The sequence below is a fragment of the Megalobrama amblycephala genome, linkage group LG12 (genome assembly GCF_018812025.1).
Source record: "Megalobrama amblycephala isolate DHTTF-2021 linkage group LG12, ASM1881202v1, whole genome shotgun sequence".
Lineage (NCBI taxonomy): Eukaryota > Metazoa > Chordata > Actinopteri > Cypriniformes > Xenocyprididae > Megalobrama > Megalobrama amblycephala.
Genome location: NC_063055.1, coordinates 22,770,663 through 22,798,507, shown reverse-complemented (window position 1 = coordinate 22,798,507; position 27,845 = coordinate 22,770,663). Strand labels below are relative to the sequence as shown.

Genomic DNA, 27,845 nt, shown 5'->3' with positions numbered 1-27,845 from the left:
TTAAAGAAAATAAAACTCACATAAATGAAAACCTCAAGCAGTCAAAAAAAATCTTTTAGCTAAATAAAATAAAAACAAAATGTAAGGCTGCGGAAGGAAAATACATTACTAAAAACTCCAACTGCACTTAATGTGCTTCATAATAAGAAAATAAAATTGAAAAATATTTCCCAGAAGTCCCTGTGTATTTTATCGTTTTTTATTTATAAACAGTTATTGCTTTAAAGTTGGCATACAACAGAAGTTGCAATAGTCTTTTCTTTGGCATATTGTGACGTATGTCTGAGTGAAATGGCTTCTCGAAAAAAAAATTAGGATGGGACTTGATTTTGTCCACTGGGTATGTGAGTGACAGGTTGTCCGACCCTTGCGCCAGTAAACACATCATCAGAGAAGAGAAGAGATGTCTTGCAAGAGGGAGGGGAAGTTATTAAAGTCATGGTGACTTTAATAGTTATAATTAAATAGTTATGTACATTAGGGTGTTTTATGTTGCATTTTATGCTGTTTAGTTAATGTTTACTGCATTAATTTAGTGTCGTGTTAGTTATACCATGATTTAATTTGGGGGGGGGGGGGGAAGAGATCTAATGCTATTTCGTGCATTCTGACTTATTTACAAAGAGTTGCATTCTCATGCTAAACATGGCCAAAGTTTCAAGACACAAGTTGGATGGATGTATGTATGTATGAGGTGGAGTATTTCTGTGCCAAATATACTACTTCCAGATTCGGATAATTTTCTGAAGTTTTTTTTTTTTGTATGGCCCTGTATTATGTAATAAAGGGCGGAATTCCTTGTATGGGCACTTCCCCCTGATAAGCATGCACACACACATCACCCAGAGTAAGAGCAGGAGCACGCCCATTAACGCGCTTCGTTCGGGTTACGGAAGTCGAGAGATTTTTCAGCAATGTCATCAAAGAAGTGTTTTTGGTTGTGAGGGAACCTTTTTCAGGTTCCCAAAGAACCCAGCGTTAAGGAAACAGTGCAGTTTGTTTTTCCGGGACAGCAACGGAGTTGTGCATTTTGTTTGTTTGTTCCCGGAATTGCGGGAGGAATGTTTTGTAAACAAGTCCCAGTTCCATGCTGGATTTGCAGATCGCAGACGGTGAGTAAAACTGCATCAAATGTCTGTGTTTTGTCGGCAATCGCCGCGCAAGTGCATACCATGTAGGTCACTGTGATTTTGCCAAGTAAGACATGTTCCTGGATCAACATATTTTGTTGATTCTGGAACAATATTCCAGACTGAAAATTTAGTCTTAACCCTATTCCTACCCCTAAACCTAATCCTACCCATAACTTATCCCTAAAATCAGAGGGGAAAGATATGTGAATAACATTGATGTAGAAGCACTAACCCTGGTTGCAAGCCTAAACGTGACATAAACGGTAAACTTGTCCCTCAAATCTGATTGGTTGATTGGAATGTTGTTCCAGGATCAACAAAGATGTCTTACTTGGCATAATCACAGTGACAGCACAAATGTTTTTGTTCCCTTTTTATTCATAATGATGTCACAGCTTGCAGATGATCACTACACAAAAGCTGCATGTGCTCGTGACTCTTTAGCTCTGCCCACGGCACGCCTACAGGAGCTTGACTTTTTTCAGAAAGAGTCACTACAGCTTATCTATCTTTTATAAATATGATAAGACTTTTCGTAGATATGAAGGATGCGCTACTACTCTATAGGTACTCAAGATTAACATGAGATTGGTGGAAATTTTGTGTTTTGTACCCTTTAAAGGTGCTAAAGAGGATCTTTTCGTCGACTGAGAAACCAAAGACTGTTACTGAGTTTTTGAAATGAGTGCATGCATAAGAATTTCGAGGGAACGCCTCCCAAAACTCGTGCACGAGTATTGGAACACGAGTGTTTACCACCGGCATTCGCTGTGTCGTGTTAGTGGATTCATTATGTCGGACTCACCGCAGGTAACTCATAATCTGCAGTTGTTACTCCTGTCTCCTGACAAAAACATTGCATGCGGCATCTGTGGAGTGTGGAAAGTTACTGGAGCACGCAGCCGCGCACGTCTCGCACAAGGAACGTCATGGCAGTGATTGACAAGCCAGAGGGCCAATCGCGTAAACGATTGGCTAATGTTTGTAAGGCCCTACCTCGTGCACAGATGATGTATATTAATATTATTCCTTTCAGTGCACCTAATAAATAGTCTTTTATCATTTAGTAAAGACAGTTTCAAGTAATATTGCAAAAATGTATAAAACAAAACATCCTCTTTAGCACCTTTAATATAGTACATTTACAGTAAATATTAGCCACATTCAGGTCACTTATGTTGAACTTTGATTCATCACATGGCCTCAAAGCACCTTATGATAGTTATCAGTATATTTTAAGATCCAAAACAGATTTGGTTTAAGTAGGTTAGTATGTTCACATTTTATCAGTTGAATGAAGTACACAGGCACTAAATTGCCATCGCATAACATCTGAATACGATACGTTACAGTCTAGCAATAACAAAGCAAACCAGAAATAAAAGAGGCCAATTGTTTCAAGTATAACCAACCAAAATACCATAGGCTAACTAAAAGTAATCATGGTAACACTTTACATTAAGGTTCCCTTTGTAAAGGGTTTATAAAAGTGTTTGTTAATGACTAATAAGTTATTTACAAATGCATTATAAATCATTGATAAGCAGTTATAACTGCATGAATAAAAACGGCAACTTTAATGTAATACCTGTTATAAATGCTTAATAAATGTATTTATTCACTCTCAAAACCAGATTTATTTCCTGATGCAGCAAAATAGACTATCATAGTGAGGCTGAAGGGTGTTGTATTTTTCTTATTAATATCTCATGACTTCACTTTTCTTACTATGCTTACCAGAAGTTACTCAGTCTTACTCATGATACTCTGAAAGGTCATGATCCCTATCCACAGCCTTGTATAAAAACTGATTTATTGTTTATCAAGATAAAATTATCAAACTTTATTTTGGGGGGGGGGGGGGGACCCACAAGCGCACAACCAACTTCATGGGATATTAATAATAATAATAAAGGACGAAGGGCCCTCGCACTATATTCCAATCCGTTGCCCAGGCAAACCGTACAACTGAAAAAGGGAGGTCTTGGCATCAGTGCTTTTGAGGAACACTGTAAGCAAAATGTAATTTAATAGCTGCTTCCAGTACATGTTAGGTTAGTTATTAATGTATGGTTATTAATAATACTGATATTCAAAACTAATGACTCTGCACTACAGGCAGCAAACATCTCAAGAAACATGAGGTCAATAGCATCATCACCAGGCGGGACCCACTAACTGGGTCAAACACTTCTTTAGTTAACAAAGTATACATTTAATGCTTACTCTCGCTTTGTAGTCTGTGTGAAGCAGAACACTTTGCTCTTCATCTTTCTTGGCACTGTAGACCGAGGCTAAAGTCGAGGGGTCTTTAAGGGAGTTAACGAGTAAGCCAATAGTTAATCTTCTCCCGCGGTGCTAAAAAATGATAAAGCAAAAGTAATAAAGTTGGAAACCAAGCGCCAGAGCAGCAGCTTGTGCCAGTGCAAAGACAAGGAAAGGAAACAGGTTTTATGCCACAATGGACCCGGCAAAGTTTTCCAGGAAGCTGTGGTGCGCGCGCAGAGAGCTCATCCTGATCCTCGTCCCGCTACTGCTGCTCCCGCTGCTCTTCGTTGTGCCGCCAAAGGTAAAGAGTTGTTCAAATTAGTCACATTCTGTCGTGGCCTTTTGAACACAGAGGATTGTTAATTATACGTTACAGCAGCAGAATTATGTCAAACAGTTGATTAAAAGAATGTAAATATATGAAGATATATTGACCTATTCCAGAAAATATTTTTAGTGGGCTAGACTAATATAAGAGCACGAGCACCTGTTTCTTAAAGGGATAGTTTACCCCAAAATTACAACCCTCACGCTTATGTTGTTCCAAACCTGTTTGACTTTCACTCTCAGAAAACTGGAGCAGAGCCCTTGAAAGGACATCTTTGTACCTTTTTTTTTTTACCCCTTAAAGGGGTATTAGTACGTGCGTATTAGTACCTTAGCAATATGCCGGTACTACTATGAATCTTTAAAGGGTAAATAAGGCACAAAGATGTCCTTTTAAGGGTACTGACAAGCTGTTGTATCCCTAAAGGTACAATTTTTTACATATTTTTTGAGAGTGTTCTTTCTACTGTAGAACGCTAAAGATATTTTGTAGAATGTTAGTAATAAAACAGTTTAATTTGCCCTTTGACTTCGATTGCAAAAGAAAAACAATGAGATATTTCTCAAAATATCTTCTTTTGTGAAAGTCATGAATGCATTCTTTTTCTTCTTCTTTGGTTGCCTTTATATATACACAGACTGTGATATATTAGAGGCCCCCAATATTATTTGAACACATATTTATATAAAAATGCGTAACCGTCTTTGCCTTTGACAAAAGGTGGCATTTAGGAATGACAACACAAAGGCACTTTTGAAGCAGAAAATTTAAGAAAAAGAAGTTTGTTTTTAATGATGAAGCAATATATTGTCCAAAATTAAGGCAAACGTTTTCTGTTTGTAATACTTTTGTTTGAATATATTCAAAGCACTTCATGCTTTAAGAATAGTCCGAATAATAATGAACCAAGAATGAGTTGTTTAAAAGCAAAATGGCTCATAAAAGTGAAATTAGTTGTGAGAAAAGGTCTAGAATCATTTATATGCATATTTATATTTATATGCAAATGCCATATTTCATAATCCCTTCCAAATGTGTCAGAAAGTGTATATGATGTATATGTAATACAATGCAGATCTTGTAAAATGAGATACTTCCACTTTATTTATCATATTTAATATAATGCTTAAGGACTTGAACTCTCAGGCGGATGAACATTAACACATAACATCTGCTTGCATACAGAAAATTAATTTCCATTCAGTCACAGTAATCCTTATTACTGCATCTACACATCCATCCTTTTCTTTGTCAGGAGGGAAAATGTTTGTATGTGGTGCTTCTGATGGCGGTGTACTGGTGTACCGAAGCGCTCCCGCTGGCAGTGACTGCCATGCTTCCCGTGTGCCTCTTCCCCACCATGGGAATCCTGCCTTCTAAGAAGGTCTGTCCGCAGTATTTCCTGGAGACTAACTTTCTGTTCCTGAGTGGTTTAGTGATGGCATCTGCTATAGAGGAGTGGGGTCTCCATCGCCGTATAGCACTCAAAGTGCTGAAGATTGTAGGAGTGAAACCTGCCTGGTGAGAAAGATTCTGTCTTAAAGAGGACCTATTATGCTTTTTTACATTTCCAGCTTTCTTTTCTCAACATTATGATGCTGTTTAAGCATGAAGCACAAAGTCCACTTCAAATGGAGTTATTCTTTATATCAGTAAAACCGATTCTGAACTCCCTGAAATGCCTCGATTGAAGTCTTGAAAGAAAAATGTTAACTTTTATTTTTAATCTTAACTTTAAAGTATTATTTAAATTCGAAAACGTTTCGGTTGTTTAACTGCAGTGCTTTGTTTTAAATGTTATTTGTTACTGAATGAATTTCTGTGGATAAATGGTAGTATTTCACAGCGTGATATTCATTTGATAGGCTACATAATGTGTTGATACAGATTAATCATTTTATTCTTCATCATTTGACAAAGATTTAGCATTTCTTTGTACCCTGCTTCACAATGTACACAGTGTGTACTGTGTATATGGTCACATTTTATTGCACTAGTTATTGTAGGAATGGTTGCATAATAGTTTATTAGGTTTGGCAGCTGTGACTCTACTTGCCTTTCTTTCCTTTCCAGGCTGATTTTAGGCATGATGATCACTTCCTCTTTCCTGTCAATGTGGTTGAGTAATACAGCCACAACTGCAATGATGCTGCCCATTGCTAACGCCATACTGGAAAGCCTGTTTGGAAATCTGGAGACTCTAAAAGAGAACTGCAAGGACAAACGGGACCCAGAGGGTCAGTAGAGTGGGGAGAAATTCATATTCTGTGTGTTGCAAGCTAATTAGGAAATGAAAGTCCTACTTATTTTTAATGTTTTTATGCAATCATGACATCAGCATACTATTAATGATTTATTTGATCTGTTTTATTTTTTGTGAGTGGAATTAACCTGCACACATGACATAATATAGACCCTACAAACAGAATGGAAAACTTTGGAAAAAATTTTTTTTCCTTGTCAGTTAAGATTCCTTTAATGCAAAAAATATAATGAGAAGCCTTTCTTTATTTTCTACGGAAGAGGATTAGGGCCAAGCAATAATAAAAAAATAAAACCATCTCGAGATTAAAGTTGTTAAATTTCAAGAAAAATGTCGTTAAATTTCGAGAAAAAAGTCAAGATAAAATGTTGAGAATAAAGTCATTAAATTATGAGAAAAAAGTTGTTAATTTAACAACTTTATTCTCATAATTTAATGAGTTTATTCTCAACATTTTATCTCGACTTTTTTCTCGAAATTTAACGACATTTTTCTCATAATTTAACGACTTTTTCTTGTAATTTAATTACTTTATTCTCAACATTTTATCTCGACTTTTTTCTTGAAATTTAACGAGTTTTTTCTCATAATTTAACGAGTTTATTCTCAGCATTTTATCTCGACTTTTTTCTCGAAATTTAACGAGTTTTTTCTCGAAATTTAACAACTTTAATCTTGAGATTGTTTTATTTTTTTATTATTGCTTGGCCCTAATCCTCTTCCGTAATTTTCACAAATTCAAATAAAAGCTTTAAAAAAAACCCTGAAATTCATTTAAACTGCAGGCTATTCATATTAGAGAGGTATTTCTAATTAAAAAACAAAGATTTCATTGCAGGTGATTCTCAGTTGAAGATGCACGTGCTTCCTTTTGAAAAACAGATACTGACCACAGATGACAGGTGAGTGAGAAGAATTCATTTCTTTCTTTGAACAAGCAAACTTAAAGGGGTGGTTCAATGCGATTTCACTTTTTTAACTTTAGTTAGTAATGTTGCTGCTTGAGCTTAAACAATATCTGCAAAGTTACAGCACTGAAAGTTCAATGCAAACAGAGATATTGTCTTTTTAAGTTGTGGCAGTTTAATGCCTACAAAAACGACCGTTTGGACTACAACGTGCTTCTTCCCGGAGTTGGTGACATCATAAACCCTGCAAAACACACATCCTCGGTAACACGATACAAAGTGGGCGAGACCATGTCGCGCGGCATAATGGAAGCAGAAGAGTTGTGTACACCGGACGTGAGCGGCGCATAAAAAGATAATATAACCCATTATAATCCGTGATATTTTCTACACTGGATGCGGCGCGGAAGACAACTTCCAGAATCTACACGAGTTCAATGCTGGATTTGCACAAAGACTTTTACAGAAAGATGGAGCAGTTCCCACTTTGAAAGCAGAAGCTGCTGTTTATTGGCTTCAAACTGTAAGTACGTTTTATTGTTTGTACATGTCTTTTAAATGTATAGTTCTGTTGCTATTTTTGGTTGCATCAAGGACGTAAACAAAGAGCAACTCGTTTTTGCTTCGCTAGCCAGTTAGCTAAATTCTAGTGTATAACTGTTACTTCTCTAAAAAACATCTATGTTCATAGACAAACAGTTGTTCATGCTCTATATTAAACGCTACCTTTACAAAATGCTATTACTCAGTCATGTATTCAGCTACAGTAAAGCTTTAATCAGGATAAAACTGTATATTGAAGCTAACAAACAGCAGTGACAGCATATCTAAACACTTTGACACAAATGAAAAAAATGAAATACCATTCTTAAACGTCCTTTAAAAGCCGCAATTGCAGCTTGACCCTCTTTGTCTGGGTCTGATTCGGGCTCAATTTGATACAGAAATATAGACGCCATTATTTACATTTTCACTGAAGCAATGGATGGTAAGGGGTGTGGCATTTCCGGACGCTTCAGCGAATCACGATACACTGGGCCCGCTACCAACCTGCTAACCAATCTGAGCACATTGCGTATTTCGGAGGGAGCGGCTTCATAGCTGTGGGAAGTCAAACGAGCCGTTCATATGACAATGGAAACAAAGGTGTAGAATAAAGGTAAAATATATGAAAAATACAGCGTTTTCAAAAAAAAACTAAGCATTAAGACATGTTAAACTGTGCCCCAAAAACACAATCAAGCCTAGAAAAAAAACACTAAACCACTCCTTTAAACATCAAACACAAGAACTTGACGATTTGATATATCTAGTTCAGTCATGAAACTCTAGAGGGCGCAGGCTGATAGGTCCTTTATATGCAATCTGCAAGCAATCACATGCCACAAGATGATTGGCCTCTGCTGATCCTGCAGCCAATGAGATTGCTTGCTCAACATTTAAATAGTCTGGTTCAGTGTTTGCTGTGTTAATATGAGAGTTCCTCTGAAACCCTCCACCTCCCCCAGCTCCACCTGCTAGATCTGCTACAGGAATTATGTATTTATGCAGCAGCAGCATATCTTGTATTTCTGTGTGCCTATTAGCAATAGTAATGGTAGAAACGAAGCATTTCAAAACTTAATTGAACCTATTGCTTCCCAAAATGATTCACGCTCGAAACCGCACATGCGGGTGTCCCAAAACTGAGCCTAAACATCCATAAAAGCACCTTTTACAAACCAACTGCAAATGTTTTATTGTTAATCAGACCAGTAATAAACTTTTAACTACAACTCTTCCTTTTTATTGTACAAATGTGTCATTAAATGTCTACAAATGTATAAAACTGATACAAGATCAGGTAAAAATCATAGACACTAGCTCATGGGTTCACAGAGATCATTACCCCCTAGTGGTGAAAACTATTGAAATTTTAAAACATTTCGAAACAGTTATGACGTAACAAAGCCGCTCTCATTTACTGAAATCATTTGACTTTGGCAGTTTGATGCCACTGATCTTGAATCTCTCTGAATCACTGCTTCGAAACAAATGATTCGCAAAGGTTTCGAAGTTTCATAAAGCATTTTGAAAGCGCCCATTTTTAATTAGCAACAAGTCCATACTTGCTCTGCAGCAGCGTAGCAGATCTACTAAGCAAAGGCCAAATACATTAACATTGCCATATTCAATAACATGCTAAAACTATTACGAGAGTTGTCATGATTTAAATAAATTTGCCATTAAAATTAAACATCATCAGCATAATGTGATTTGCAGTTATTGCAGCAACAAAATTAGTGTAATGGTAATCTGGAGTCCATTGTTACAGTTAAAGTTTTTTGGCTTATAAATGTTCTCATATTCTCATGTTCTCATAGATCATGTTAGATCTTCCTTTCATACTCTTAAATATTAAAGTCTGAGTCATTACTAGGAGATTCTTTCCCCTCTGTAACCTCACAGACCTGACTGGACAGACAGATCAGAGCAAAAGAATCTGGAAGAGGTCAGAAGAGAGGCACAATACCAGATGAAAGTGTGGAAAGGATTTCTGATTTGTATTCCTTATGCTGCAAGCATCGGAGGAACTGCAACCCTCACTGGCACAGCCCCCAACCTGATCCTGGTGGGTCAGCTCAAGAGGTATAACATTTTTCCATGGTTGCCATGGTAAATTACCATAGTAATACTGTTTTGCATTCATTCTTTTATTCGTCTATACTCATTTGCCAGATGCTTATATCCATGGTGATTTGCATAAAAGGAATAAAACATAAGCAATTCATCTTAAAAGTGAAAAGAGCTCATGAAAAAGTGCTGAAATTCAAAGAGTACAGGCTAGACACAGAGTTCACAGTGAAAGTACAGTAAAAGATTAACAAGAAAAACTACTCTATGCTCATAGAAAAGTTGTGGTTATTTTGTGTAGTTATGGAAATATCTATAATTAATATGTTCAGCTCTAAAATATTTAATTGTCAGGAAATTAGTCTTTGGACAGCACGATGTCTATAATATGATTTGCTGAACGACACCATAATGCTGTTTCCCCCCCAGTTATTATCTGCATCTCCATTAACTGTCTCAATGAAACAATGTCAAAGATGAGAATCTTTATTCAGGCCAGACTTCAGTTTACAGAATTAAATCAGTTCTATCCAAATGAGTACATTAGCTTTAATTAAATAATAAGCATGAATAACATTTCATTTCTCAGTGCCACTAGATAGACATCATTTGTTTTGTGCTACTGAAATGTGTAGTACAAAGGTCTAATCTTGGCTCACTTTTACTCTAGTGTTTTACTCTAGTTTTGTAGTCTGCCTTCATATATGAGTATTACTGTGTGTACATACACATAGTATAATATATGACAAAAACACAAAAAACTGTTGTTCATCTGGCAGTGATTGTGCAATTTATGTACTGCACTGTTTCAACTAATGTACTAACAAGAATTTAGGGTGCCACATGCCTTTGAAAAAGCTGTTTATTCAAGCAATTAGGTCACCAACAACAAGCCATGGAACATAGTTTGGTTTCCACTCAGGATTACCACAGCGTTTGAGATGGCCGAAATCCCAGCTTCAGTTTTCCCAGGCAAGACAAATGATTTGAGTTTCCAGAATAATTGACCTTTGGTAGCAAGCAAAGACATTGCATAAGATGTGACACTATTAGCTTTGTAGATCAAATTGAAAACATTTTAATGGACATTTTTGTGGTCTTTTCACTAAATTAAATTAAAAAATAATAATTCTAGGATCAAATAATGTTCATAAAGGAACTTTTAAAAATAGATGTCTGGTGGGTTCAAGACCATAAGTGAAAGTGTTAGAAATGTTCTAATTTGATACAAAATGCTGCCACTATAAAAGTTTGTGAAAAACCGAATGACCCATCTTACCTATCATGATTTGAGAATGGTCAAAGAGCATCTTGTGTGCTTTGGTTTGACCTTTTCTACAAAGGAGTTCACATGACCAGTGTCACAGATTTACCTAAATAACCTAAGAAATAGTACAGAATCTTCTAGTTCTTCGTCATTTTCATTTTTTCAAAAGCATTCTATCTGTTCAAAGGTTTAAAGGAGAGAGGGAAAAAACAGATTTTGTCTACATAATCTACATAAAACTTAGCTAAAGTGTCTAAATGTGCTGCCATTAGGACATAAAGATTGAGCACATATGAATCTGAAAGTGTAGCACCTGCTGTGGGGAAAGACTGGAGAGCTAGTTTAGTGGATGTAGTTTATTGCAGCTCTTTAGCTAGTTTGATCATGACTTGCATGTAAATGATTCATTGTAAGGCAAAACTGAGTCTAGAATCAGATTATATGAAATAGACATTAACATTTCTTCCTTTAACCTCAGAATGAACTAATTGTCCCTAAGTTTGGCTTACATCATAAATGCCATAAAGTAAGAGATCAAAGGTACTGTTTTGTTGAAATAAAAACAATGCAGTGTTGTGGTTCGACCTTAAGCATTTTAAGAGGTAGATTCTCTGTAAAAAAGCCTTAAGGTGAGCTGTATATATCTCAAATGGAAACTTACTCACTGAGAGATTAATACAGTGTATATTTGTTTTACTTTCTTGCATACTTCAAATGTGATTAGATTATGTTTTGTGAATGTAATGTAGTAACTCATTTGGCTACAGCCTCCAATCATTTACCATATTTCATCACTGATGTTTAATCGGCTAAGAACATGTTGCCTCATAATGACTAGACAAAAAGAAGAGACAAAAGAAGAACTGAGGTTACACAAAACATGCTTTACAGCTAATATTATCAGCAGTACTTTTTTTACTTCTGCATTGGCCTTTAAATGAAAAATGTATTAGAATGAATTAGAATTAAAAATAGTAATTAATCTGGTTCTGTAAGAAAAGATAGATCAAGGCAGCACTTAATCGATACAAAACAGCTGACACTCAATTATTCCTCCTTATCTTAGGAATGACAGTGAATATCTAGCTAATTAAAACTGTTATCATGTTCTCTAGACAGCCTTATCTTAAAGTTGTGATAAAGACAAAAAGTGAAGCAAAAAAGATTTATATACTTTATACAACCCAATTTTTTTTTAAAAATTAGAATAAAATGAAAACTAAAAGACTTTCAAATCACATGAGCCAATATTTTATTCACAATAGAACATAGATAACATAAATTTTTAAAGGGAAAATTTTACACTTTCATCCACTAAATGAGCTCATTTCAAATTTGATGCCTGCTACAGGTCTCAAAAAATGTGCCACAGGGGCAACAAATGGATGAAAATGCATTCAATTTTGAAAAGATTCAGCTGGGAGAACATCTAGCAACTAATTAAGTTAATTGATATCAGGTCTGTAACATGATTAGCTATAAAAGGGAAGTCTTAGAGAGGCAGTCTCTCAGAAGTAAAAATTTCAAATTGCAAAGGCTTTGCAAATCTCATCATCTACAGTGCATAACTTCATCAAAAGATTCAGAAAAACTGGAGAAATCTCTGTGCGTAAGGGACAAGGCCGAAGAACTTTATTGGATGACCGTGGTCTTCGGGTTCTCAGACGACATTGCATCACTCATCGGCATGATTGTGCCAATGACATTACTAAATGGGCCAAGGAATAAACACTGTTGGTAAACACAATCCGCCGTGCCATCTGCAGATGCCAACTAAAGCTCTATCATGCAAAAAAGGAAGCCATGTTTGAACATGGTCCAGAAGCATTTAAAATGGACTGTTTAAAAGTGGAAAAGTGTTCTACGGTCAGTCCATATCTTTCACCTATAGAGAACATTTGGCGCATCATTAAACGAAAAATACGTCAAAGACAACCACGAACTCTTCAGCAGCTGGAAACCTGTATCACCATATACACCATGGTAAACATGCCCCCGTCCCAACTATTTTGAGACCTGTAGCAAGCATCAAATTTAAAATGAGCTCATTTTGTGCATGAAATTGTAAAATTTCTCAGTTTAAACATTTGTTATGTTATCTATGTTCTACTGTGAATAAAAATAGGCTCATGTGATTTGAAAGTCTTTTAGTTTTCATTTTATTCAAATTTATAAAACGTTCCAACTTTTCCAGAATTCGGGTTGTATATAATGTGTATAAAGGCCTACTAATAAACATTAAGTATAGTGCATTGGTTACAATTCTTTTCGCAGGTTACTTTGATATGCCAGTTGGTGGCATGGCAGCCTTTATGAATGAGTCATTGAATCATTTACTTAAACGAGACATTTGAAAAAGAAAGTGATTCATTCAGGAATGAAAACACCTGCATGCTGCTTGGAAACTGGTGGTTTTTAAAACTGTTTTCATGGGTGATGCAAAAAACAGTCAAACTAATTATGTCTTGCATGTTTGTGTCTGCAGCTACTTTCCTGAATGTGACCTCATAAACTTCGGCTCATGGTTTGTGTTCGCCTTCCCGCTCATGCTCCTCTTCCTCATTGTGGGCTGGATCTGGATTGCTTTCCTCTATGGCGGGATTAATACACGGTAAATACACAGTCTAAATGCAGAAAATGAAATGTGTATAGGCTACTAAATCAGGGTTTTTCAATCTTTTATATGCCACATCCTCATGCAAGGGACCCAATCCTAAAATTAAAAGGCAGCTATATATTTGTATGTATACAGACCCTATTTATACCATGAGAATTAATATTATAAATGTGTAAAATATTATTTCTATCACATTACAATATTGTTTTTTTTCCCTTATTCACTATAGTAATGTACTGTTAGATTTTTATTTTAATCAAAATATTCAGTTTAATATATATTTTATTATATTTTTTTTTTATATATATACATGTTTTTCTCTGAACTTGTTTACAGACACACTGGGGTTCCCCGGACCCCAGTTTGGAAACCCATGTTCTATATCATATATCACAAATGTGTGTCTGTTTTTTTTTTTTTTTTTTTACGCAGACTTTGTATTAGCAAACATGATGAGCGGGCAGCAGCAGAAGCAAAAGCAACAGCTGTTATTGATGAAGACTACAGGAAATTGGGCCCAATAAAGTAAGTTGTGGAGCCTGTAAAACATATCATAAACACTTGTACTTCCCTGTGTTGTGCTTTCTGACATTAATTAAATTAAAATATCTTCTCCTCTCCTAGGTTTGCAGAAGGATCTATCGCTTTCTTCTTCATTATTTTTGCCATCCTTCTGTTCACACGAGATCCGAAGTTTGTTACAGGATGGTCGGTTTTCTTCACCAAAGGGTAAGACAGACATCTCAGTAACAAAGAAATAAATTATGAAAAATTATGGATGTATTATGAGTGTCACATTTTAACATTAGATGCATGTGAGATGAATGCAATATCGAAATTGTCATATTCTGAAACACTGAACGGTTTTTAGAATAGCGGTTTTCAGGTTTTATAGGGTGTCGATTCATAGGTTTTGATTAGGTTGACCCTCAAAGATAAACTTTTTAGAAATCTGTCACTTAAAAACACAGTTCTTGAGGGACTGTTTTCCCCTTCAGTTTTTAAGACCATAAAAACAAAATTGAGACAATATTTGAATGTTGTTTGTCATAATTTATTATTTAATACATCACTACTATACAATAACACTATATTTATTCCTCCATTATGTAAAGGTCAAATGCATTTAATGTGTGCTAAAACAAACCTGTGCCATTAGGATTTGTAGGATTTTATCTATTGTTCGTAATGAAAATTGTATGCAATTAGGAGTTTTACTGCTTTAATTTAAAAAAAAAAATAGTGCTGTTTATATTAATGTCAGTGAAATTAAAGATTAATATATTTAACCTTAAGCATCGGTCTAAGCAGATTTCCACTCAGAAGGAAGACAATTAGTCAATACAAATGTAAATAAGAGAATCCAACAATAAAGACTTCCTCCTTTCTTTTCCCTTTTTTTTGTGGTCCATCACACTAATGCACTTAGACAGAGAGATTCAAAAATATGGACCAGTTGATCTGCTCCCTCCGCTGAGCTAACCTTTCTCTATCTGCAGGACGTCGGTTCATCTTGAGTCATCCCTGAGTTGCCAAGATAAAAACACAGCTTAAAGAAAAATAGAAACAGAGAGAACATAATAATGTGTGCATGAGTGATTCAACACATATAGATGAGAGGAAAGTGATTGAAAGCAGAACATGAGATGATGAATTGCTTAGCTAGGTTATGGCAATTACATTGATTCAGTGGTTCATATTAATGTGCTGAGATGTGAAATCAGGATTGCTGCTGGCATTAATGTCTTGTTTGCAAAATTGTTTTGACATTTTCATTTACACGGCATATCTTATTTCCTCTGAATTTTAAAGTACTTGCAACTGTAAGTAAGACATTTGGAGGTTGATTATACATTTATAAAAGGAAGACTTCATGTGTTCTGTAATATCTTTTTATAATCCACAATGAACATTTTATGATGGATGCAGCCAAAATGAAGCTAATATTAAAGGTGCAGTCAATAAGTATTCACCCTAGCATCAGTGGTTGAACAATTCAAAACAGAAGAGCTTATTTATCTTAAAGTCATACTGAATAATTTCAGTTTGCCCCAATGTTGCTAATTGGGACTTGACATAAGCAACACTGAATGATGTATAACTGCGTTTCCCTGCATGTTTATTTCCCTTCAGCTATGTATCTGACGCTGTTACTGGAGTCATCATCATCTCCATCCTCTTTTTCTTTCCATCCCAGCGACCATCTCTCCGCTGGTGGTTCGATTCAAGAGGTCAGTGGGTGGTTTATTGATTTTCTGTTTTGTCAGCTGAGAGAATGAGCTATGTACTACGACATTATAAACTTTAAATTGAAGAAACTCAACAATCAATCAATGTTATTAATATTTATAAATAAATCAAGCCCCTAAGACATAGCTTATATTAGGCTTGAAGTTTGTAAATTGGGACACTGTTTTCTGTTGTGTATTTTTGGCAGACACAAACATTGTCATTACATTCAGTTACCTCAGTAACTTTCCAGTAGCACAGTTTATTCTGCCAGTCAGAAAGGTTTCTAGAACACATGTGAGTGTGGTTAATGTTGAATAAGATGAGGAATGTTAATGATTTGGATTAGTGCGTCTAGAGAGATCCAGCAGAGAACTGTGTGCAGAGAGATTATATTAATCTCACACAAATCTCCCCACTTATCACTGTTTCTTTTATACCGTGTGCATTTCTATAGTCTATATTTGGAAATTCAATTTCCTAATTTTTAATAATCCACTATGCAAAAAAAAGCCTTTCTAGTGAAATATTTTTAGTGGTTGGTTGTATCTGAAATTTCTAGTTTTCTTATTAAAAGTTCTGTAAAATAATACATTTGAGTATTGGTATTTTGTGTGCTCAAATACAAATACATATTTGTATGTCTGCAACTTCTAAGCTGTTTCTGAAGGTGGAACAGCAGTATAATTTGGCAGAGGCTGTTATCCAGAGCAAGTTACATTCAATGTTTTCATTTTATCATTGTAGTTTTCTTGAACACTGAACTGAACCGATGACCTTGCCTTTGCTCGGCCACTTGAGCAACAGAAATAAACTGTAGCACTATTGTTGTCACCAGCTTTGCTGTGATGTCTTCTACACGGCTTTCTGTTCATTTGGCGTCTGAAGAGTGAATTTGTAAAGAGTTTTATAACGTCATGTTTTTGGCTCAGTACATTCAACATTTTCCCTGTTGTTTGCAGAGTATAGATTTTTGTGCTGAACTTTAGAGGTTGACTCAACATATTAGTAATAATAAAATGAATATTGATTGATAAAACTAATTTTTGAGTTTTTTAATGCGTTGTATTGTCAACACGTTTTTTACAGTGCACTTCAAGTTAATTTCACACCATATGTAAAACATGAATATTGTGATAGTATACTAAATTGTACTTGTTTAAATCCCTTTGTTGCTCATAGGTATTTTATATTAAAGGTAACCTATTATGCCCCTTTTACAAGACAATATACATCTCTAGTGTCCCCAGAATATGTCTGTGAAGTTTCAGCTCAAAATACCCCACAGATCATTTATTATAGCTTGTCGAATTTGCCCCTATTTGGGTGTGAGCATAAAAACATGTGTGTGTCCCTTTAAATGCAAATGAGCTGCTTCTCACGGCCCCCTTTCCAGAAGAGGGTGGAGCTTTAACAGCTCATGCTTTGGTTGCTCAACAACAACAAAGCTGGAGAATCTCACACAGTCAAAATTACGATTGTCAGTTATGATGTTCAGCCTTACATTGTTCGGACACTGATGGAGAGACTCAGGAAGACGTTACATCTTATAGAATGCATCTGGACATTTCTGAATGGTTACTGGATAAATTTATGTAGTTGCTGTGGAGTTGATTCAACTTATCGATTAGCATGTGCTGTCATGTTAATGATGCTATTGTGAAAGAATAGAATAGAATAGAACTGTCTTAAAATCAATGTAGTGTTTTATATCAGTGGCAGAGATGGTCAGATGGCTTGAGGTTATAATTAATTTTCATTTCTATCTTTTTCCCCCAGCCTCAAATACTCCATATGTGCCTCTGTTGTCATGGAGAAAAGCTCAAGAGTGTGTGCCATGGAATATTATTTTGCTGCTGGGTGGTGGATTTGCAATGGCCAAAGGCTGTGAGGTACCTCATTATCTGAACTTTGGACTGATTTACATGCTGGAACTTGACATTACATGGCTAAAAGTTCAAATTGTAATTAATGCATAAAATATTCAAACGCAGGCGATCTGTTGATAATTGATCACTGGAAGGCTGGAATGTTGAAATTAGAACAAATGGAAATATCTGAACATAACATTGCGTCCTGTCTGTCAGTGAAAAACCTAACCTTGACTTTAAACGTGGAGACATTTTTTTTTTGCAATAGGAGTCAGGTTTAGCAGTATGGATAGGAAACCACTTGCAGCCTCTTGCCCAGGTCCCTCCCGCTGTCGCAGTCATGCTCATCACAGCCTTCATTGCCTGCTTCACTGAATTTGCCAGTAACACGGCCACCATAATCATCTTCCTCCCTGTCATCGCTGAACTGGTACAGAGAAACATATAGCCAATTTATTGCATCCTTGTTAGTAAAAGTATTAATTCATTTAATTTAAAAAAATAATTCTTACTAAATGACATTTATTTTTACTTCACTAAAAATTACATTGGGGTCAGTTAAAAACAATTGCAAAAATGGCTTTGAAAATTTTCCATCGTCATTTATTTGAAGATGCCACTTGGTTTGATATTATCTGTGTGACTTAAATTTTCAAATATTAATCATATAAGCTTTTATGTTTTCAAATTTTATAAAATGGAAACATAATATAGTATTACATTGTGACCACATCCACCAAATACTTCATTTCCAGGCTATCCGTGTGAAAGTCAACCCACTGTACTTCATGATTCCAGCAACGACTGGTTGCTCTTACGCTTTCATGCTTCCGGTGTCCACACCTCCCAACTCAATTGCATTTGCCTCCGGACACCTTATGGTGAAGGATATGGTAAGACAGCTACAAAAACACATTAAAATCATTACATCAGAGCACACAGATGTTGTTTTCAGTTGCAAAATAAGACGTGTGTGTAATGTTTACAGGTGAAGACAGGGTTTGTGATGAACATCCTGGGAATTATGTGCGTGTCTCTTGCCGTGAACACATGGGGTCTTCATATGTTCAATCTACACGTGTATCCTGATTGGGCAAGACCTTTAAATGTTTCCTTAGCAACTGTGGCTACACATACTGTATCAGCTATGAATTTGACTGGCTAGAGAACAACTACAGAGATGGATATGGACACCCTTACAAAAAATAAGAATACTTCCAGTTAATTTTATTAAGAATTTGTAAATTTCAAATATATTTTTATGTAGTAAGTGAATTTAAAGGCACAATATGTAAGATTTTTGGATTAAAATATAATATAAAATATAAAATAACAATAAAAATATAAAATAAACAATGTTATATATTTGTTGAATTGTGTACTTACATTATCCCAAATGTTCCAAGAATATTTAAATACAGAGAAATAAGCAATTTTAGCCAGGACATGGACCATGCGTCGCCTATCAACGACATCATACCCACATTACCCGGGTTTTATTCTGTTGAAACCATGGAAACACCAAAGACGCTTTAATATATTATGTGTTTTATTAGACAGGTGAGCAACTGTTTGGATGTGTACATTCATCGACAGAAAACTAATCATATTATATAGCTCAACACGGTAAGTCTTATTGTTTAAATCTCGTTTTCTTGATTTACAGCGAGTACCATGTTTTACCACGCCTAATCTAGCTTACTGCAATGTGCAACAAGTGTCTCATAGCAGCTGCCGAGCGAACGAACAGTAATAACAACTTTCAACACACAAATGTATCTAATACGATAAAATAGCAATGCTTTACCCCACATACGCTTGACCAGGAGAAGCGGAAGCGGCGACTGTGGCATAATAAAAGTTCTTGTATTTATGTAATGTATTTATGTAATGTATTTATGTAATGTATGCCGTAGTTAATAATTATGTAACATTTCTATGTTAAATGTTTATAATCTTGTGTTCATTATCCATAAATCCTAATTAAAGCTTGGATGCAACAAAATGATGTAGTTATTGACACACGCACACACACAAAACTTAACACTCAAAAATCAATAAATCCATAGAAAGAAAATATGACAATTGCCAGTACTCTAAAAAAATGGTGTACTAAAAGTGGTTCTTTGGCTTGTAATCATATGGAGCCATCTTGGTGCTTCAGTTGTTCTTTGGGATGACTGAGGTGCTATATAGCACTGCTACAGTACAAAGAAACTGTTAATCCCCTTTAAAGGTTCTTTACGAGCCACTGTTGGTGCTGTTTAGCACCATTTTTGTTGAAGAAAAATAAAATTTTATATGGCACCTCTTATGGGTTCTACACAGCACCATTTGACATATAAATCTGTAATCTACATATAAAGATATGTTGCTACATAGCACCAAAAGTGAAGAACCACTATTAGTGCTATATTGCACTTTTTTTTAGAGTGCACATGAGAAGAAACAATTGGGATTGTGGGGAAATGTAAATGAGGACGAGTATGTTCCATGATAACCAACTGAAACCAGCAAACAAAGCACTTACATACTTCCCTTTTCAAATTTTGTTTTTGTATGTCTTCCTTTTAAGGTTCATTAAAAGAGCAGTTTTGTTTTTTTCTGCATGTCATATGATGTTGGAAGCTGTCCAGTGTCATCTGTGTTTGGGTCTCATGTGAATCTGAGCAACTGAATGAGTCAGTGTGCATGTGTGTTCAGCATCCAGCTCAGAGTCATAGGATTGGGTGCATATATATATGAGTGTATTTGGTGCCCAGCTCAATATGAGTTTTGCTTTGTAATGAGCAACCTTATAATGTTGAGATAAATCCATGATCATCTTCAAGCTTCCTTTTAAAAAACAGTAATGATGCCCTTAAGATACTACAGTCTCTCTTTGTCTTCCTTCAGGTATGTCAATATTTTCTACAATTATAAAAGAGATATGGCTCCATAATGAAGCAAGAAGCATATATTGTGAAAATGACAGTGGAAGTAGACTAATATTAGTTTACACTTTATATTACAGTGTGTATATTACAGTATTATTGTTAAATTTTACATTTTAGCATTTTGCTATAGCAATTCATTACAACATCATGTAATATGTAACCCTGGACCACAAAACCAGTCATAAGTCACACGGGTATATTTGTAGCAATAGCCAACAATACATTGTATGGGTCAAAATGATTTTTCTTTTATGCCAAAAAGAGATCAGAACTTTACTTAACCAGGCTGACTTTATTTCTGTAAGATGTTTACAGAAGTTCTTATTGAGAGTTAACCGAGGTTTGATGTCTTATTGGAAATGAGGTCACCACCATGGAGATCAGCATTTACTTTAGTTGGGCTCTTGACCCTTTTGTTGAGTTGCTTCTTTTTCAACAATTGAAAAGGTGTTTTCAGAAAACATTTCTGCATTGATCAAGCAGATCAATGTGTCTGTTTTAATAACAGACAAATGACTGAATTAAACTTAACAAAAGTCAAGGGTCAAGAGCCCAACTTAAGCAAACACTGATCACCATGATGGTGACCTCAAATTAAACTGTCAACCAAACAACAACATCTAAACCTCTGTTAATTCTCAATAAGAACTTCTGTAGATGTCTGACAGAAATAAAGTCAGTCTGATTACTGATAAATGAAGCTGGTAATGCTGTTTGTGGAGTTGTTTAATCAGATCTTAAGAGATTTAATGTCTTTTATCTTCAGTTGATTTCATTTAAGGCTGTGGCTGAAGAAAGTCGTAGTTTGTGTTCTTATTTCTCTTTTTTAAGTGCTTGTTCACAGCAAGTTTTTTAATGATTGAAAGAATGTTTCATGAATAAATAACATAAAAAAATAATAAAAATATTCTAACATTAAGGAAACTGGACATTTTCATGTTCTTGGAATGTTACAAATCAATGTTCCCAGAATGTTGAATTGTTAAAGGTGCCCTAGAACTTCTTTTTAAAAGATGTAATATAAGTCTAAGGTGTCCCCTGAATGTGTCTGTGAAGTTTCAGCTCAAAATACCCCATAGATTTTTTTTAATTAATTTTTTTAACTGCCTATTTTGGGGCATCATTAACTATGCACCGATATATAGGTTGCGGCCCCTTTAATTCTCGTGCTCCCCCTCCCCCGGAGCTCGCGCTTGCCTTGAACAGCATAAACACAGTTTACACAGCTAATATAACCCTCAAAATGGATCTTTACAAGATGTTCATCATGCATGCTGCATGCATACATAGGATCATGTAAGTATAGTATTTATTTAGATGTATTACATTTGATTCTGAATGAGTTTGAGGCTATGCTGCGTGGCTAAAGCTAACATTACACACTGTTGGAGAGATTTATAAAGAATGAAGTTGTGTTTATGAATTATACAGACTGCAAGTGTTTAAAAATGAAAATAGCGACGGCTCTCTTGTCTCCGTGAATACAGTAAGAAACGATGGTAACTTTAACCACATTTAACAGTACATTAGCAACATGCTAACGAAACATTTAGAAAGACAATTTACAAATATCACTAAAAATATCATGTTATCATGGATCATGTCACTTATTATTGCTCCATCTGCCATTTTTCACTATTGTTCTTGCTTGCTTACCTAGTCTGATGATTCAGCTGTGCACAGATCCAGACGTTAATACTGGCTGCCCTTGTCTAATGCTTGAACATGGGCTGGCATATGCAGATATTGGGGGCGTACACCCCGAATGTTATGTAACAGTCGGTGTTATGTTGAGATTTGCCTGTTCTTCGGACGTCTTTTAAACAAATGAGATTTATATAAGAAGGAGGAAACAATGGAGTTTGAAACTCAGTGTATGTCTTTTCCATGTACTGAACTCTTGTTATTCAACTATGCCAATATAAATTCAATATTTAATTCTAGGGCACCTTTAATCAAAATTAAGTTGAAAGAACGTTAGAGGAACATTATACCTTATAAAATACATTCCTCTAACGTCAAGTAAACTTGACATTTTTTACATTCCCAGAACCAACACTGAATATTTAGAGAATGCTCTTATAACAAAATTCTGTTAGCTGGGACAGTGGAATGCAAAAATCAATGTGAACAGCCCCTAACACAGACAAACGTAGCAACACACGAAATAATTGACAAAATGATTTGCACTTCGAATAACCCTGACCTGCAAACACTTTTTTTTTTTTTTTTTTACAGTTTGTAGTGCTGCCACAGAGATCGGCGTGATATTTCAGACAAATATTTAAGTGATATCTTTCATTCAGGGATCTTTTTTGCATACCATTCCATTTACAGCACTTTCAGGCTAGGTTATTATGCTATACTGACTAATTTAGTTCTCATATAGAGATAAATATTTTCCATTCATCTAACCTCTTTATATAGCTACTCATGGATAATCTCTTTCCTTCCATCTCTTTATGTGTTTGTGTTTGTTAGAGCCTCAGCGAGGAGCATTATGGAGATGCTCTGGTTGTGTTACTCTTCTCCGACTCCTCAGAGAGCAGGTCATCTGCTCTCTCTACTTGTTCTCTGTCTCTTGATGGCTGCTGTAACTGCCTCACTACTTTTCCACTGGCTCATAGACCTTTTGAAATATGACATCCAGACGGCGTTGGTTGCAGTTGGTATCTATGCCACAGCTGTGTTTATCCTGTCATCTCTCATCCATCCGTTCCGATGTGCCTTCACGCTAATCTTCCCGACACTGTTTACCCGACAGGGTCGTAAACTGCTCTTATCCACATCTGTGATGATTGTAGTGCTGTACATTCTACCCAACATGGCTGCCAACATTGCAACTCTAACAAATGTTGTGAAATGTGCATCAGAAAAACTCTCTCAAAGTCTTCTAAGCAGCTCAGAGCTTATCAACACCATCAAGGACAATATAGTCAGAAACGCAGAGGAGCAAGTGGACAGCAGTTTAATGCAAACACTACGTGATTTTGATCACACCACAAATATTAATGTCTCAGAAGTGAAGGGACGGTTGCATTTCTTGAGTCAGCGAGTGCAGGAGGATTTCTCTAAAGTTAAAAATCAAGTACAGGATCTGAAGCTGCTATTCAGCAGAATCTTTGCCGCTGTTTTTGTTCTCTATTTGTTTACAGAGTCTGTCATGTACCTTCGCTCTTATTTGACGTCTGTAAGATTTGACAACACGTATATCACAGGAGGGCTCAGAAGGAAAGCTGTCGAAAAAGGGATTGTGGTTGAAGCAAAGGATGTGAAAAATGGAGTAAACTCCACCAGTTTCAGAATAACTAAAAGGGAACTTTTCAAATGTCTGCCTCCTGCCATGGTGATCACTTTGTATCTGTTGATGACAATCTTTTTGATAGTGCTGGATCATTTCTTGTATTACTTGGTGAAATCAGGTGGTCCTTGGATTTCAAACATGCCATCCACCAACATCAGCATCAACGTCAACTTCAAGGTAATGCACTCCACCAGTTTCTCCTTAAAATACAGATATACTGATGAAGTAGAACTCCAGCAAAATGCGTTCCTTTTAAATTTCTACTAATGTAAATGTACAAAAATTAATTAAATACTAGTGTATTAATACTAGTAATTAAATACTAGTGTAAAGACAATATCAATACTTCATTTATTTATTGCATTTTGATAACAAGGCTCCTGCTCAAAATGCATGTTTTACAATCTCTTAAACATATAGGATTTAGAAGATTCAAGCTTATTCTGCCATGTTTATTAATTATTATGAGACGTTAACTGATTTACATAAGCACATAAGCATCTTACTAACATGTACAGCTAAGCTCAAAAGTTTACATACCCCTTGCAGAATCTGCAAAGATGTTAATCGTTTTAACAAAATAAGAAGGATCATAAAAAGTGCATGTTATTTTTTTATTTAGTACTGTCCTGAATAAGCTATTTCACATAACGGATTCAGTCCACAAGACACAAAAAAAAAAAAAAAAAAAAAAAAAAAGCTGAATTTATAAAAATGACCTAGTTCAAAAGTTTATTTACCCTTGATTCTTAATACTGTGTGTCATTACCTGGATGATCCACGACTGTTTGCTTGCTGTTGTGATGGTTTTTCTCCCTTGTTTGTCCTGAGCAGTTAAACTGATCATGTTTTTCATAAAAATCCTCCATGTCCTGCAAATTCTTTGGTTTTCCAGCATCTTCTGCATATATGAACCCTTTCCAACAATGATTTTGAGATCTTTTCACATTGAGGACAACTGAGGGACTCAAACACAACTACAAAAGCTGCAAACATTCACTGATGCTCCAGAAGGAAACACGATGCATTAAGAGTCAGGGGGTGAAAACTTTTGAACGAGGTAGACAAAAAAAAGTACTATTTATCCTGTTCATCCAATTAAAAACGTTTACATCTCCGGCTCTTAATGGATCGTGCTTCCTTCTGGAGCATCAGTGAATGTTTGAACCTTTTTTAATAGTTTTGTTGTCACTGCTGGAAAGGGTTCAAATATGCAGAAGATGCTGGAAAATCAAAGAATCTGCAGGATCTGAAGGATTTTTCTGAAGAACAGAGCTCAGTTTAACTGCTGAGAACAAACAAGTGACTCATGAACAACCATCACAAAAACAAACAAACAAACAGTCGTGGATCATCCAGGTATCCACACACAGTATTAAGAATCAAGGGAATGTAAACTTTTGAACTGGGTCATTTTTATAAATTCAGCTGTTTTTTTTTTTTTTTTGTCTTATGTAAACATCTGTTATGTTATGTGAAATAGCTTATTCAGGACAGTACTAAAAAATTAACATGCAATTTTTATGATCCTCCTTATTTTGTTAAAATGATTAACATTTTTGCAGATTCTGCAAGGGGTAGGCTATGAAAACTTCAAGCTTAAAGTGTTAGTTCGCCCAAAAATGAAAATAATGTAATTTATTATTCACCCTCATGTCGTTCCACACCCGTAAGACCTTCAGTAATCTTTGGAACACAAATTAAGATATTTTTGATGAAATCAGATGGCTCAGTGAGGTTTCTATAGCCAGCAAGTTAATTTACACTTTCAGTGCCCATAAAGGTACTAAAAACATATTTAAAAGTTCATGTGAGTTCAGTGGTTCTATCTTAATATTATAAAGCGATGAGAATACTTTTTGTGCGCCCAAAAAACAAAAACAAAATAATTACTTTTCAACAATATCTAGTGATGGCCGATTTCAAAACACTGCTCGCATCTTTTGTTTCAAATCATCGGTTTGGATTGTGTGTCAAACTGCTGAAATCACGTGACTTTGGCGCTCCGAATCACTGATTTGAAACAAAAGATACGTTTCAGAGCAGGTCTAGATTTTTTCACAAAATGATGAGTAACAATGTTTTTGTTTGTTTGTTTGCTCTGAAATGTAATTAAAGGGTTAGTTCACCCAAAAATGAAAATAATGTCATTAATTACTCACCCTCATGTCGTTCTACACCCCTAAGACCTTCATTCATCTTCGGAACACTAATTAAGATATTTTTGTTGAAATCCGATGGCTCAGCAAGGCCTGCATAGACAGCAATGGCAATTCCTCTCTTAAGATCCATAAAGGTACTAAAAACATATTTAAATCAGTTCATGCGAGTTCAATGGTTCTATCTTAATATCATAAAGCAACAACAATATTTTTTGTGCGCCAAAACAAAAATGACTTTTTAACAATATCTAGTGATGCCAGATTTCAAAACACTGCTTCAGAGCGTTATGAATCTTTTGAGTCGAATCAGTGATTTGGATCACGTATCAAACCGCCAAACTGCTGAAATCTTTGGTGCTCCGATCCAATGATTTGATTCGTAAAGCTCTGAAGCTTCAAGAAGCAGTGTTTTGAAATTGGCCATCACTAGATATTTTTAAAAAGTCATTATTTTGGTTTTCTTGGCGCACATAAACTATTCTCGTCGCTTTATAACATTAAGATAGAACCACTGAACTCACATGAACTGATTTAAATATGTTTTATGTGTTTAGTATGGATCTTGAGAGAGGAAGTACCATTGCAGTCTATGCGGGCCTTACTGAGCCATCGGATTTAATCAAAAATATCTTAATTTGTGTTCCGAAGATGAACAAAGGTCTTACGGGTGTGGAACGACATGAGGGTGAGTAATAAATGACATTATTTTCATTTTTGGGTGAACTAACCCTTTAATTAAACATTTCCCAAAATGAAAATATTCCATTAAAGAAAGTAAATAGCCTAGTTATGTCCACTATTGTGAAAATGAATAACACTTCTCTCTTTTCGTCCCCTTTATCTTTTTAATCATCTCAGGTTGTAACAGAGAATGGCATCTGCCAGATCTTTAGCTCAGACTGTCAGAAAGAATTGTTCAACTTCAACAGAAATTACGGAGCCCTCATTCACTCTGATCCAAATGTGTGTGAAGCCCAATCCAGTAAGCTGAACCCAAGTGTAGTGACGGCGCTGGTGTTCCTCTATCTGTTCAGCTACTCCCTGTTGCCGCTGGAGATCTACGCTCGACGCCTTCGGAGGAAAGTAGCAGCTTCTTTCTTCCAGCAGCAGGAGGAGAGAAGGGTTGAATTCCTTATTAAGAAAATTCAAACTAAACAAAAAGAAAGACAAAATGTTTTCTTTATAGAAACCAGACATCAAGATGAATATGTCTCTGGGATGACAGATCAGCATAAATAATACACATTGCAACTTCTGTTTTTTGTCAACTTTATATTATTTTTGTTTTGTTTTTATTGATGTTTTTAATTTATATTTAATTCTTGTGTATTTGTTCTGTGCTCTAAGGGGCATGTGATGTGACCTATGACACTTTAAAAGGTTAAAAAGACCTCAGTGTTTAACAGAGCGAAAACAGCTTTCTGCTTTTACCTCATGTTCACAATCCATTAAGGCACCATGTTAGTGCTCGGTCTGGAGGGACTGGATGATGGAAAAATGACAATGGACAGGAAATCAAAAGGTCATACTGGGCAGAAAAAAAAAATAAACAGTACATGTTTAGGAGGCTGCAGTGTGTGCATCATTATCAATGGTTTATCATATGACTGCCTGGTATATTAAATAACTTGTAGATAATAAGAAGTTAAATTGGGATAGCTCTGTTCTTCTGAAGAATCTTTTATCATTTACTTTCATTTGACACAAAAGTAGATAATAAAAAAAAAATTTAATGAATCTGTTTTTTGTCCTTCTAATTAAAGTCAGTGGGTTCAATGTTGTTTTGGACCCAACTGAGTTTCATTGCACAATAACGGTAGATCGAAAAATGTTTTGTTTTTTCTCACAGGAGAAAGAAAGTCATAGAGGGGGGCTTTCACACTGAGCTCGTTTGCCGCGGTCCGAGCCCGGGCGCGATTGTTTACACTCAAACTGATTCTATCGAA

At 35.6% G+C, this 27,845-nt stretch overlaps 2 protein-coding genes across 2 annotated transcripts; both read left to right on the top strand.

Annotated features, from left to right (window-relative positions):
* The first annotated feature begins 3,130 nt into the window (after positions 1-3,130).
* Positions 3,131-19,495, top strand: slc13a3 (solute carrier family 13 member 3). The gene is made up of 13 exons (XM_048210909.1): positions 3,131-3,702; positions 4,985-5,250; positions 5,803-5,966; positions 6,831-6,894; positions 9,349-9,528; positions 13,266-13,391; positions 13,830-13,922; positions 14,022-14,126; positions 15,531-15,628; positions 17,406-17,518; positions 17,766-17,927; positions 18,253-18,390; positions 18,486-19,495. The coding sequence occupies exons 1-13, from the start codon at positions 3,595-3,597 to the stop codon at positions 18,660-18,662; spliced, it is 1,794 nt and encodes a 597-aa protein (XP_048066866.1). The 5' UTR covers positions 3,131-3,594; the 3' UTR covers positions 18,663-19,495.
* Positions 19,496-20,235: 740 nt separating this feature from the next.
* On the top strand, positions 20,236-27,636 carry LOC125280265 (osteoclast stimulatory transmembrane protein). Its single transcript, XM_048210668.1, has 3 exons — positions 20,236-20,392; positions 22,915-23,914; positions 26,758-27,636. The coding sequence occupies exons 1-3, from the start codon at positions 20,349-20,351 to the stop codon at positions 27,136-27,138; spliced, it is 1,425 nt and encodes a 474-aa protein (XP_048066625.1). The 5' UTR covers positions 20,236-20,348; the 3' UTR covers positions 27,139-27,636.
* The last annotated feature ends 209 nt before the right edge of the window (positions 27,637-27,845 follow it).